Below are 12801 nucleotides of genomic sequence, written 5' to 3'. Positions count from 1 at the left end.
AACGGTTTGGATTAGGCAGTAAGCGTAAGGCAGGTTTGACAGGAGATGTTTGACATTATGGGTAAGGGGGAGACTCGGGGTCCACGGCAGGCCCGCGACGCGGGCCTAGTCAGCCCAGGCCGGGCCAGTCCTGCCAAACCCCTCAAGCCGCGACGCAGTCCGAGCAGGGCCGCAAACCCTTGCGAGAGGAGCGCAGGCCGGACCAGGCTTGAGCCCACGCTGCGGAAGGCCTGCGAACCAACGGCCCAGCCGTGAATGGCCGCGTGCCAAACTTAACCCATCCACGAGTCGATCAGCGCTACGCCAGTGCAACGCCGAGCCTGACGTCGGCCTGTTAAGATCCATCCTTACTTCGAGGCGGACCTTACCTGAATGGCTACCCGGTGGAGATCGACGGTACAGGAATCAGAGACCCTCTTCTCGATATACTCTCATGACGGGAGTGCATCGCCAAAAGGGGCCCCCCCTTCAGGAATAAACCCCGCAGTGGAAGGGGGAGCCCGTCGACCCCAAGCCGTTGTCCAGGAACGCAGGTGGTGAGGCCGCCGGCCCCAAGCCGCTGTGACGTCTGGAGGGATAAACCTGCCCGACTGTAGGCACCTCCAGGAGCGCTGACGTAATGATCTTCTTCTGCAGGATGTGCTGTCTTTAACAAGGGGGTTTAAATCGCCTTTGTAAAGGCGCCCCTTAAGGAATGTGCCTTCAAGAGAAAGGAGGTGTGGAATGCATTGGAATTTGTTTAATCACGCCACCCCTTACAGTCAAGGTGTCACATCAAATTTGAAATGATCACATTCGGTCATCACAAACTGAATAAAATATGAATATTTTATAAGAAATATAAGAAATAACGTACCTAAAACATACATTTAAACAAAATTTACATACTTCCTGAGTGCCGCAATGAATGCTGGGAAAGTATAGTTTCCAGCCCAGCATTCCGCGACCATATGTTGTAAATCCACGCAGACCATTCAAATATAGAAATGCATACAACTCAAAAATTCCTTAAAATACATCGTGAAGATTGGAAAAGTGTCAGAATGCCATTTAATTTTTTTTCCAGAATATCATTAAATCAGGAAAAGGAGCAAGAGCGGAAGCCATTTTACATTTAATGTAAAGGCGACGGAATAGCTCCCAGCATGCTTTGCGGCACGAAGAATCGAGTTTAAATGCATGTTTTGTGACACTTATTTTCTTATTTATTTTGGATACATCATTTATTCAGTCATCGTTCTCTCTTTTCATTATCAGCCCAGATTGATTTCAGTTTGCTTCATAAATGTGTTTAAAAGTGGCACCGTGAGTCTACAAGAAGGTTGGATTAGAAGCCTATTTATTTTTCATAAATGCTCCCACAATGCTTTGCAGCACTAAGAATCGCGTTTAAATGCATGTTTTGTGACACTTATTTTCTTATTTGTTTTGGATACATTTATTCAGTGGTTTTTCTCTCTTTTCATAATCAGATAAGATTGATTTCAATTTGCCTTCATGAATTGGTTTTTAATGTGGTACCGTGATTGAACTGGAAGTTCAGACAGGATGGGTGCGATGTCGCGGCCTGTCCACCGGAGGGAGACACACACAGGCCTTCGGAGAGTGTGGCTTTGAGGTAGATGATTCAACACGAGTTGATACGTGGACGAATTTGGAATGAAAACCTAAATCATCCAACAGCTAGTCGTATGACGGCAAAGAATTCTTTGCGAATGCCATTGTTGTTTTTGCTGCTGCGAAAAGGCTCCCAAGGGGGTGTCAACGAGCAGAGGGGAAGTCCTATCCAAAATGGAGGGGTGCAGTGGGGCAAGGTCTCCACCGGAGGGAGCCATATTCAGGGCTCGGAGATGCTTGCTTTTCTTTTATTTGAAACGATCATTTAGTCGATGAGTTGATAAACGGAAGATTGAAGAGGAACAAGCACCCGACTCATTCAACAGCTCGTGATATGACAGGACATTAAATGAGTTAATGAGGTCCGGTCGCAAAATTGCTACTTCTCTTGAGCCTTTGGATTACATCCAATTAAAAAAATAATAAAAACAGGCAAGGATTGGGGCAGTTTGAATAGAAAATACATATTGACCATAGATCTTGTTTTTTAACTCGCGAATGTATAATACAAGCATCCCTTTCGCAGTCAACACTGACGTGTTTATCATCAATTCAAGCCGAGCTGTATTTTGTTCAATTCTAGTCCAGTTTATTTTATTAACGTCCCTTCTTATATTGATCATCGGCAATGCCTTCATTGTAATCACTATTTTTGGATCAATTCACCCACTATCAAGTTTCAGCTGCAACACACTAGCATTGATGGTGATGTTGGTTTGGTTCAACTTACCGAAGAGCTTAAAGTTGAAAGCTGCTCGAGATGCTTTAATGCAGCGAAATCCACAGCGTGAGCAAGTTTCCACGCGCAAGCATTTTCACTCCTCAAGCGTCAGAATCGAACACAGATTACTGTAGTGACACCAAAGCACTTGAGAGCAACCCCAATTTGAGTCACTCCAACTTGAAAGAAAACATGTCATAAAGGTCACCTATTTGCTGGTCATAAAGAAGTCTTAAGATTCAAGGGATGAGCATGACCCAAATCAATCCGTATTAAAAAATTAATTAAAATGAAAATAAAGCAAATCCTGTCCAATCTAGCCACAAGGTTTTCGCACATTAGCCACAGCACTTTGGTTCCGGGAGCTGCAGAAACAAATTTAAAATGCCCCCAAAGTTGTCCACTTAAGCCCGACTGGAGTCAATCAGCTTGATGCCCTTTCAAACTTCTACAAAAACAGGTCATCGCACCTCTCCCAGTTGATTTGGGCTCAAATGTTATTTTCGCGTAAACAAGTCTGGAGTACAATACATGATGTATGTGTATGTCACTGTTGCCGACATCTCAAGTATATTTAATCGTCATACCCTTTACAGTCATGGTGTCACATCTAATTCGTAGCAAACTGAATAGAGTACGAGTAAATGACACAATAAAAGCAATGACTAAAAAAATGACACAGTAAAAGCAACGACAAAAGAAAATAATTCCCTAAAACAGACATTTAAACACGATTTACATTCTTCGTGGGTGCCGCAATGGATGCTGGGAAGGTATACTTTTCCGCCCAGCATTCCGCGACCGTATGTTGGAATACACGCAGACAATTCAAATTTAGAAATGCGTACAACTTCAAAAACTTGTTAAAGCACATTGTGAAGATTGGCAAATTGTCAGAATGTCTTTTAATTTTTTTCCAGAATATCATTAAATAAGTCAAAAGGAGTGAGAGTGGAAGCCATTTTATATTGAATGTAATGGCGACGGAATAGCTCCCAGCATGCTTTGCGGCACTAAGAATCGTGTTTAAATGCATGTTTTGTGACAATTATTTTCTCATTTGTTTTAGATACATTATTTATTCAGTCGATTTTTCTTTTTCATAATCAGCTAACATAGATTTCGGTTGGGTTTTTTTTAGTAATGCTCCCACCATGCTTTGCGGCACTAAAAATCGTGTTTAAATGCATGTTTTGTGACAATTATTTTCTTATTTTTTATTAGATACATTATTTATTCTGTCGTTTTATCTCCCTTTTCATAATCAGATAAGATTGATTTCAATTTGCTTTCATGAGTTTGGTTTTTAATGTGGCACCGTGATTGTACTGGAAAAATCGGCGTAAGGGGGTGCGGTGGCGCGTCGTGTCCACCGGAGGGAGACACTTTCATGCCTTCGAGATTGTGGCTTTTTTTTTTGAGGAATTGCTCCCACCATGCTTTGCGGCACTAAGAATCGCGTTTAAATGCATGTTTTGTGACAATTATTTTCTTATTTGTAATGAATACATTATTTATTCAGTCGTTTTATCTCCCTTTTCATAATCAGCTCAGATTGATTTCAATTTCCTTTCATATATTTGGTCTTTAATGAGGTACCGTGATTGAACAGGAAGTTCAGATTGGATGTGTGCGATGGCGCGGCGTGTCCACCGCAGGTAGACACATTCAGGCCTTCGGAGATTGTGGCTTTTTTTGTGTGTGTGGAATAACTCCCACCATGCTTTGCGGCACTAAAAATCCCGTTTAAATGCAATTATTGTGTGTCAACGATGCGTGGAAAAAAACAGCCAGGATGTGGTGCTGAAAGCATGCTTTATTCAAACAAAAACAAGAAAACACTCAAGGAGGATTAGTGAAAGAAAATGCGGTTTCCCACAGCAGGTGGAGTCCACCGCGGCAGAGAACTCAACAGTGACTACGAGCTACTACACACGCAAACGGGCTAATGAGCAATCCTACAAGAGACAGCGCAGGTCCTGCACAGCAGAGTCCACCGGGACTTTCTTTGGCGGCCGGGAGCCGTTCCCGAAGGACTGTCCTGCGCCAGAAGCAGCGCTCCAATGTCAAAGGGGAGAGAGCGCAGGCCACTCGCACTCTCAGCCGGTCATCCAAGAAATTGGTGGTGCGACGCAGTCGGTCCGAGCGCAAGACCTCGTCGCGCCGCTTGCGTGAGGGTGACGCAAGCGGCGCTAAGGGTCTTGCTTCCACAGGAAATAGTACGAGCGACACATGTCCAAATCAAATAGGTTTCTTTTTGCGTTAACTTCGACAGGGAAACGCTCTACCTGCCGAGGCCATCTTAGACGTCAACGTAGCGTTGAGGCGCAGCATTTTAGTTTCCGCGTTTTGCAGGGTATTCGTACCGCGCGGGACTTTCTCCTGTTCAAGCGCATTTGGTTTCCTTCCTTTGCTTCATACTCATCGTCATCAATAACAATCCATACATTCCCCATAACCGTCCGATCCGGCTATATACATTATGTACATGTCACTGCACAAGTGTCATCACATTGGAAAACAGCTGGAGACAATTGAGTTTACCAAAGAATGAACGTCAAGTTAGGTACAAAAAAAAAGTTCTTATTTACAAGAAGATGAACCTGTGTCAATTCTTGTTGCTTATTCTTGAAACAAACAATGACCAATGAGGGGAATTGGGGCGGGGGGGGGGGGGCAGGGGGGTAAATACACGACAAGTTGTAATGGATTTTTTTTTTCTTACATCGATCGGACATGAACATTGACAGTCGCGGAGGTGGAGCCGAGTTGGTTGAAGAGTCGCAGCACATACGCTCCGCCGTCACTCTGTTGCACTGCGGTGATCACCATTTGATTTGATCGACGGATGGGGGTGGGGATTTTGCGGTGGGGGACTTTGGCGAGACTGGCGACTTGACCCTCAGAGGGGACTTGAGTGGCTCGGGAGACTGGATCCTCTGTGGGGATTTGACAGGCTCCGGGGACTTGGCTTCAGGAGAGGTGACTCGAGGAGAGACCCCGACTTTTTGCTTGGACTCAGTCTTGCGAATAGTCAGCGTGAAATGGGCTTCTTCTTTGCCACCACTATTTTCCACGATCACAGCATAGTTTCCCTCATCAGACACCTGAGCAGAAGAAATCTCCAAAGAGGAGCTGTACTGCGTCAAGACAATGCGGCGATAGCCCGAGGAACTTAGAGCTGCTCCCTCGCGAAGCCACAATATGGAAGGCACCGGGTCACCGTCCGCATCGCAGACAAATCTGGCAAGACCTCCCTCCTCAACATTCAGAGACTGAGGTTTGCTCAGGATCTTTGGAGGGACCGCGGGCTTGGCTTTTTCCCTTTTGACAACACTGACGCTCTTTGTCACAGTTTCAACCGCCGTTTCCTTGACCGCCGCCGCTGAGATGTGGTACGCCTCCGTTTTGGCCATGTCCGTGAGATGGGAGGATGGCGGCTCCTCATCCCGGTGGGTGGAAGAGTAGGCAGCATATCCTGTTGCTACGTCCAATGTGGCACTGTCTGAAGTCTCTCCTTTGATGTTCCTGCAGACCACAGAGTACGTTCCCGCGTCTTCAGTCACACAGTTGTTGATCTGGAGAGTCAGAAGTCCACTCGTATGGCTCATGCGGTGTTTGTCGCTCGGCTTGATCTCCTTTCCGTTGTGGAACCACTTGACTCCAGGCTCGGGTTTGGCCCGGACATTAAGGGCGAAGCTGGTGTTGGAGCCGAAGGCAACGCGATGAGATCGCAAGCGGATGCTAATGTGCGGGACGTGGTCGAGACTGAAAGGAGAATCCGATGTTCTCTCCACAGACCTGCGCTCTGACCTGAGAGTCTGTTTTCTCTCCTCGTACCTGGAGAGAAAATCGACTCTGGGCAAAGCGGTCTCTTTCTTAACCACCCTTTCCGAGGGAGGAGCTTTCATCTCCGGTTCAGAGAGCTTCTTAATGGGTTTAGGAACATATTCAGAAGCCAAAAATGTCAGATGCTCCGATTCGATGCTCTCCGAAGCTCTTGTGACAGCGACGGCCGTTTCCTGCTTCAAACTTCGAGTCTTCTCCTCAAATTCCATGCGCCGGAGTTGACTCTTGTAGGAGGAGAGTCTCTGAGTGGTTGTGTGAGGTCGGAGCAACTCCTGATCCTCTCTCTCCTCGTAGACTCTTTGCTTCTCTCTGGGAGGTTTGTATGTGGCTTTGTCATGGCGCTGCCGCAGCTCAACAAAGCTGGGGCCGGCTTCATATTTGGATGGAATTCGGTAAGAGTCGTACCTTTGCGAGGCTTCGGCCTCCTCCTCGTCACTATATACTCTTATGGGTGGCGAAGGGCGCAGCGCCGACAGCTCAAAGCGGACGGGGCTGAGGCTTGGCGGGGAAGCCGAGTAACCGAGTTCCAGCTCTGCCTCCAGGCGAAGCCTCTCCTCCTCGGTTCTCTTCATGGACAGATACTCCTTCACCGGCAGTAGCAGCTCCTCGTCTGACAGGTCACCCAGGGACCTTCTCCTGATCCTGTGGTAGACATCCATCTCTGGGGAAGCCACGCGGCGCCTCGACGGCCTCACCGTCTCCAAATCATCCTGAGTCACGGATGGGATGCGCCACTTTGGCTTGTACTGGTCCTTGATCCTGATCGGCACCTCATAGAACTCCTCCCACCTCGAGAGACGAATACGCTTCATCCGCTTCTGCCTAATTTTCTCTAAGGGCTCCGGGAATTCATACTGATCCCTGAGCTTCTTGTACCACTTCATATCCGACAGTGGCTTGAAGTGTTTGATTTCCACATCCTCTTCGAGCGCAGTCTGGTTCATGACCCGCGGCGCGGGTACATCGTACGGCATACGTAGTCTTTTCTCATCGGCCCGTTTCTTTCGCTCCTCTTTCTCTTTCTGTTTTTCGGCCTCAGACTTCTCGCCCTTTTTAGTCGGCACAGCGGGTTTGAACATGGTTGCCGCTTCCCTGACAGCCTGCGCTGCCGCAGGAGGTAACGGTAAGACGACGGTGTCTGACAAAATCTGATGCAGCCTCACTTTTTTGTCCAATTCCTCCTTTTGAGTCAGACTTGCCCGCTCCTTCTGGCTGCTCTCGTAAACTTTCTTGACGTGGGCGACGCGTTCAACTTTTAGCGTTGCCTGGCAACTGGCAGATCCAGCAGAGTTGGTGGCAGTCACTCGGTATACACCGGAGTCTTCAGGCAGCGTGTCTCTCACATGAAGAATGAAATAATCCAAGCCCTCGTGCACGAGTTCGATAGATGGCCCGAAGGTGATGGGCGTGCCATCCTTTTCCCACTTCAACGCCGGGTGTCCTGACACCCTGATTTCAAAGCGAACGTTCTGGCCCTCTCTGCACTCGACATTGGCAAGAAGACGCTTGAACATGGGTCTGAGGGTGAGGTCTGCCGGTTTTGGCCGAGGAACCACCGTGAGACGAGCCTTGCAGGTGTCGTCGCCATACCGGTTGCGGGCTACGACACTGTACTCTGCATCGTCGTCATCGTCAACGCTGTGGATAACAAGCTGGTACAGGCCTGTGTCACTGATGAAGGTATACTTTTTGTCATCCTCTCCAGGGACCAGCTTTTGTCCAGATTTGTGCCACGTGACGCGGGGCTCGGGGTGAACAGTGATAGTAACGCCAAAGCGCACGTCCTCGCCAAGGTACGCCGTGTGGTTAACCAGTGGAAGGGTGAACTCCGGCGGCTTCTGAAGCATTCTGGCCGTGTCGATTCGACGCTTGGTTCTCTTGACCACACGAGCAGTGAAGAAGTCACGGTATGACCTGACACCGTTCACGAAGAGCTCCGCATAGACACTGTCCTCACCATATTCATTGACGACTTTGCATCTGTACGTGCCATCGTCCGCTCTCGTCACCTTGGTGATCGTGATCACCGCCAGGCCGTCCTCATAATCGAATTTGTACTTGTCGCTAGCTTCCAGTTGCCTGACGCCGCAATACCAAGTGACCTCAGTGGCGCTGTCATAGTTGTCAATATTGCAGATGAACTTCACACTGTCACCCTCGCTGGCCACCAAGTGTCCGACCTGGCCTCCGACCGGTCCGTGTTCAAACGGAGCGATCTTCACCTTGGCAATGAACACGCCTCGCTGGGACCTAATTGAGCCACCGCTGGCCACGCGAGCCGCAGACACCGCGGTATTCCATTCTTTCCTCGCCATAGTCTGGTAGTATCTCTTGTGTCTGGTGCTCTGGATGGTTCTGGTACTCAAATTTTCTGCAGGGGCGGACAACCACGGATGGACCAGTGCCTCAGCAGCAGTCATGCGGTGCTTGCGCTCCTTCGTCATTAAGCGGTCTGTGAAGTCCAATGCTTCAACGCTGACCTGCTTGAAGGATTCGTCATCGTAGCTGTAGGCTGCGTTTGAAATGTTGTCAATCATCTGCTGGTTGGTTTCGGCCATGAATGGATTGAGTCCGCAGAGGAGTACGTAGGACAGGACGCCAATTGACCACATGTCAGTCACAGTGCTCACCATGTCACACTGGTGGATCTCAGGGGCAGCGTACTCTGCAGTGGTGTACTGGACCTTGATTTGGTCTCCCGGCGTCAGGTGTCTGCACTGGCCCAACTCGATGATTTTTACATTGGAGCTGGTTCTTGTCGTGTACACGATGTTCTCGGGTCTGACGTCAAAATGTCCATAGCTCTGACTGTGCAGAAACTCGAGGGCGGAGCAGATCTGCCGAATGTAATTGGCGATCTCTCGCTCGTTGAGCTCAAACTCTGCTGCGTTGAGACGCTCAAAGATGTCGCCACCTGAGATGAAGTCGTAGATCATGACCAGCTCCTCTGGGCTATCGAATGACTCGTGGAGAAGGAGGAAGTTTGTGTGCTTGGCCAGGTTCAGTGTCGCTATCTCTTTCTTCACAATTGTCTGATCCGCACCCCTGACTTTGACAAATTTAGCCATGTAGGTCTTCTCAGAGCTGATGTTCACGCAGCGGTGGACAATACCAAACTGACCTCTTCCCAATTCTTCTGCAATAGCAAATCTGTGATGCAGATTCTTCGCATCAGAGTGTTGGGCTTTGCTTTTGGGAACGCGCCCTGTATCGTCAACCTCCCTGTCATAGAGAAGAACTCTGGATTTGTCCTCCTTTGTCATGACGGGTCCGCTGCTCTCAGACGGGGCACTCTGTCCAAATTTGTTCGCTGCGATGACTCTAAACTGGTAGCTCGTTCCTCCGAAGAGATTGACAACAGTGTAGCGGGTGTCACGAGACTGAGCGACGCGCTCCCATCTCTCGGCTGTGGTGGGGCACTTTTCAATCGTGTAACTGATCACCTTGCTGCCGCCATCATTTGCTGGGGCAACCCAATTAAGTGTGACGCAGTCTCGAGAGACATCGCTGGCTTTAATACCACGCGGGGCATCAGGGACATCCGCCACATCCAGCTCAACCGTCTGCTGATCAATTCCAAATCTGTTTTTAGCGCAAACAATGTAGAATCCGGCATCCCTCTTCTCCACCCCGTTGGGGAACACCAAAGAAGTGAAGGATCGCGTGACGATGACTTGGTAGTGGCCATTGCTGTCGATAAGATCTTGTCCCTTCTGCCATGTGATGACAGGATCTGGCTTGCCACCGAAAGGTATCTTAATATTGACCATTTCTCCACGCAGGGCAGGAATTGCTTCTTTGTCCTTGAGGTTCTTGGGAAGGTGGATCTTTGCAGGAACTGATAACAGAGGAAAACATAGTCATTGTGAACAGAACATCTGTTGTTGAGAACAAGTAAGTAATAACATATTTGTCAAAAAAAAAAAAAAAAAAGAAGTATTTGCTGGACATGCAATGTATTCTTACTTTCAACATCCAGAGAGATGGTAGCACAGATGGAACCTCCTTGGTTGGTTGCCCTGATCTGGTACACAGTAGAGTCTTCCTCGTCAGCCTCAGCGATCACCAGTTGGTGGTAACCTCCCTTGAATTCTTGAATCTTGATCTTCATTCCATCCGAATGGATCTCCTTTCCTCGTCGGAACCACTTGATTACGGGTTTTGGCTGACCTGTGATCTTGCAGACGAGCGTCGCGTTGCTCTTGTGTTTGACACTTATATTCCTCAGCTCCTCCCTGAACGCAGGCGCTCGAACATCAACCGCTATGGCAGGGACAATGGAAGCACTCTCCTCACTGTAGTCACTTTGTCCTCCGAGGTTCTCGCACTTCACCCGAAATACATGTTCGATGCCTTCTGACAAGCATTTGACGGAAAAGACAGTCTGTTTGATCTCATCTGCGGTCACCGGCGTCCATTCGCCCCATTCTTTCTTGTCCCTCTTCTGCTTCTTCTCAAGGCAATAGCTCTTGATTTTGGAGCCGCCGTCACTGAGGGGAGGCTTCCAGGAAACCACGCAGGAGTCTTTGGTGATTCCAGAAACAACTATTGCCTGAGGCGGTGATGGTTTCTCTGGGGACAAGAAAATGTTTTGTCAGTATGGCAGCCACCGTTTGTCTGATTTTGGTGAATATTAGCTTGTGGACTGAACAAACCCAATTGGCTCTTAATGAGGATCGGCGCGATGAGTTCAAGTGGCTTGCTGCTGCCATAGCGATTCTGGGCATACACGCGGAAAAAGTATCCAACGCTGTCGGTCAGGTTGGGCACACGACAGGTTGTGCCATGAATGGATGATGACACCAGTTCCCACTCGCTTCCTTCCTTGTCCTCGCGCTTCTCCACAATGTAGTTGGTAATCAGGCATCCGCCGTCGTCGCTGGGAGGCTTCCAGCTGATGATGACAGAGTTCTTCAGGAGGGCCTCCAGAACGATGGGACCCTGGGGGATGTCAGGTTTGTCTGCAAACAAAGGATTGGGGCGCATAGGAATCATGATCACTTTGACCAAGGCAAAGCTAGTCGTCGCTGAGGTGTGAGGACGTACCATAGATTTCAACATTAAAGGCGGTGTCGGCCCTGCCAAAGTGGTTGTGCAGTCGGATCCTGTATTTTCCTCCATGGATTCTGCGCTGCACGTTCTTGATGATGAGGTGGGTATAATGCTCTGTGGTCTCGATACTGACGTCCTCCGAGTTCTCCAAGGTCTTTGCCTCCTGTAGCCACATAATCTTTGGCGCAGGACGCCCAATGTACACAGCGTGGATGCGCAGGGTTGTTCCCAGACCAGCGTAGTAGGTGCTCTTCAACGGGTAGTCAGAGTGGAAGGATGGAGCAGCTTCCAGGACAAGAACTCCTGTGGTTTCTGCTTCTCCGGCATCATTGGTAGCCTTACAGGTGTATTCTCCCTCGTCTTCTTGTTGGTCAGTCATGACAGAAAGGGAGTGGTTACGGCCATCGGAGCTCATCTCGTATTTGCGGGACTCGACAATCTCCTTGCCCGCGTGGTACCACCGGATCTCTGGAACAGGCCTGCCAATAATCTGGCACTTCATGACAGCAGGCTGTCCAAGCTTCTCCGTTACTTCATCCATTTCCTTTCTCAGACTTGGTTTTGTTTCAACTAGGTCAAGGGCAAGCAGAGAGATACACCAAGTCTCACATGTGAACAGGTGGATTATTGTTTGGTGACAACAATTTATGTGTGTGTGTGTGTGTGTGTGTATATATATATATATATAGAGAGAGAGAGAGAGAGAGAGAGAGAGAGAGAGGGGTAGATGGATAGAGCGATAGATAGTCTACGTACCACTCAGTTTAGTCTTAATGCAAGTGGCTGTCCGTCGAGGCCTGCTTATTCCAGTCTCATTCTCGGCAAGTACTCTGAACTCATATTCAGTAGCTTCAGCCAGGCCACGCATGGTGAACGCCTGTTCTTTCAGCCTCTCCCTGTTGCATTTCTTCCAGGTGCTTTCAGTGGACTTCCTGTATTCCACCCAATAGCCCAGGACCTCTTTTCCACCATCACACTCTGGAGCTTGCCAGCCAATGGTGATCAAGTTGTTAGTCACAGTTGTTGTATCAATTTCACCTGGCTGGCTTGGCTTGTCTGCAAGGTACAAACAAGCAACGCAAAGTCAAATGCCCTTACTGACCGCAGCCACGCAAGAGCGTGAGTGAGACGAGAGATTAGAATTCTTCATGCAAATGAAAGGACATTTCTTTGAAAGGAAGGTGGTTCGTGGTCAATCATCCAATGTATGCCTTTGACTTCCCTCAAATATAATGACTCACCGAATGGATCTTTGCACGTGACTGTATCTGACACAGGTCCAGCCTCACTCTCGCCGATGTCATTGACCGCCAAAATACGGAAGTGATAGTCTGCATTTGCCGTGAGCCCAGACAGGGTAAACATGGTGGAGGGAATCCTGGCGGGGTGACGAGACCATTGCTCCGCAGACGCCTCCTTGTACTCGATGAAGTAACCGGTGATGGAAGACCCTCCGTCATCCTTTGGTCTGGACCACGTCAGTGCCACGGAGCTCTTGGTGACATCCATGATCTCCGGTGGGGTACCGGAAGGCTCCGGTGAGCCTATTTTGCAAACGAGAG

The 12801-nt window shown here is 48.8% G+C and overlaps 1 protein-coding gene across 1 annotated transcript in view; it reads right to left on the bottom strand.

Moving 5' to 3' along the window:
* Window positions 1–4136: 4136 nt before the first annotated feature.
* Window positions 4137–12801, bottom strand: part of ttn.1 (titin, tandem duplicate 1) — a 127921-nt gene continuing 119256 nt past the window's right edge. Inside the window, exons 188-193 of the mRNA XM_086124434.1 lie at window positions 12481–12783; window positions 11996–12295; window positions 11234–11809; window positions 10843–11148; window positions 10154–10759; window positions 4137–10025 (exon numbers count right to left, since the gene is read on the bottom strand). Of these exons, the coding sequence (XP_085980560.1) occupies window positions 5164–10025; window positions 10154–10759; window positions 10843–11148; window positions 11234–11809; window positions 11996–12295; window positions 12481–12783 (6953 nt within the window). The 3' untranslated portion in view covers window positions 4137–5163. The remainder of the gene's footprint in view (window positions 10026–10153; window positions 10760–10842; window positions 11149–11233; window positions 11810–11995; window positions 12296–12480; window positions 12784–12801) is intronic.

Source organism: Hippocampus guttulatus, chromosome 11 (genome assembly GCF_054856545.1).
Source record: "Hippocampus guttulatus isolate MCC_2025c chromosome 11, RoL_Hgut_1.0, whole genome shotgun sequence".
Lineage (NCBI taxonomy): Eukaryota > Metazoa > Chordata > Actinopteri > Syngnathiformes > Syngnathidae > Hippocampus > Hippocampus guttulatus.
Note: the sequence above shows the minus strand (reverse complement) of the source record. Positions and strands in the feature narration are given on the sequence as shown.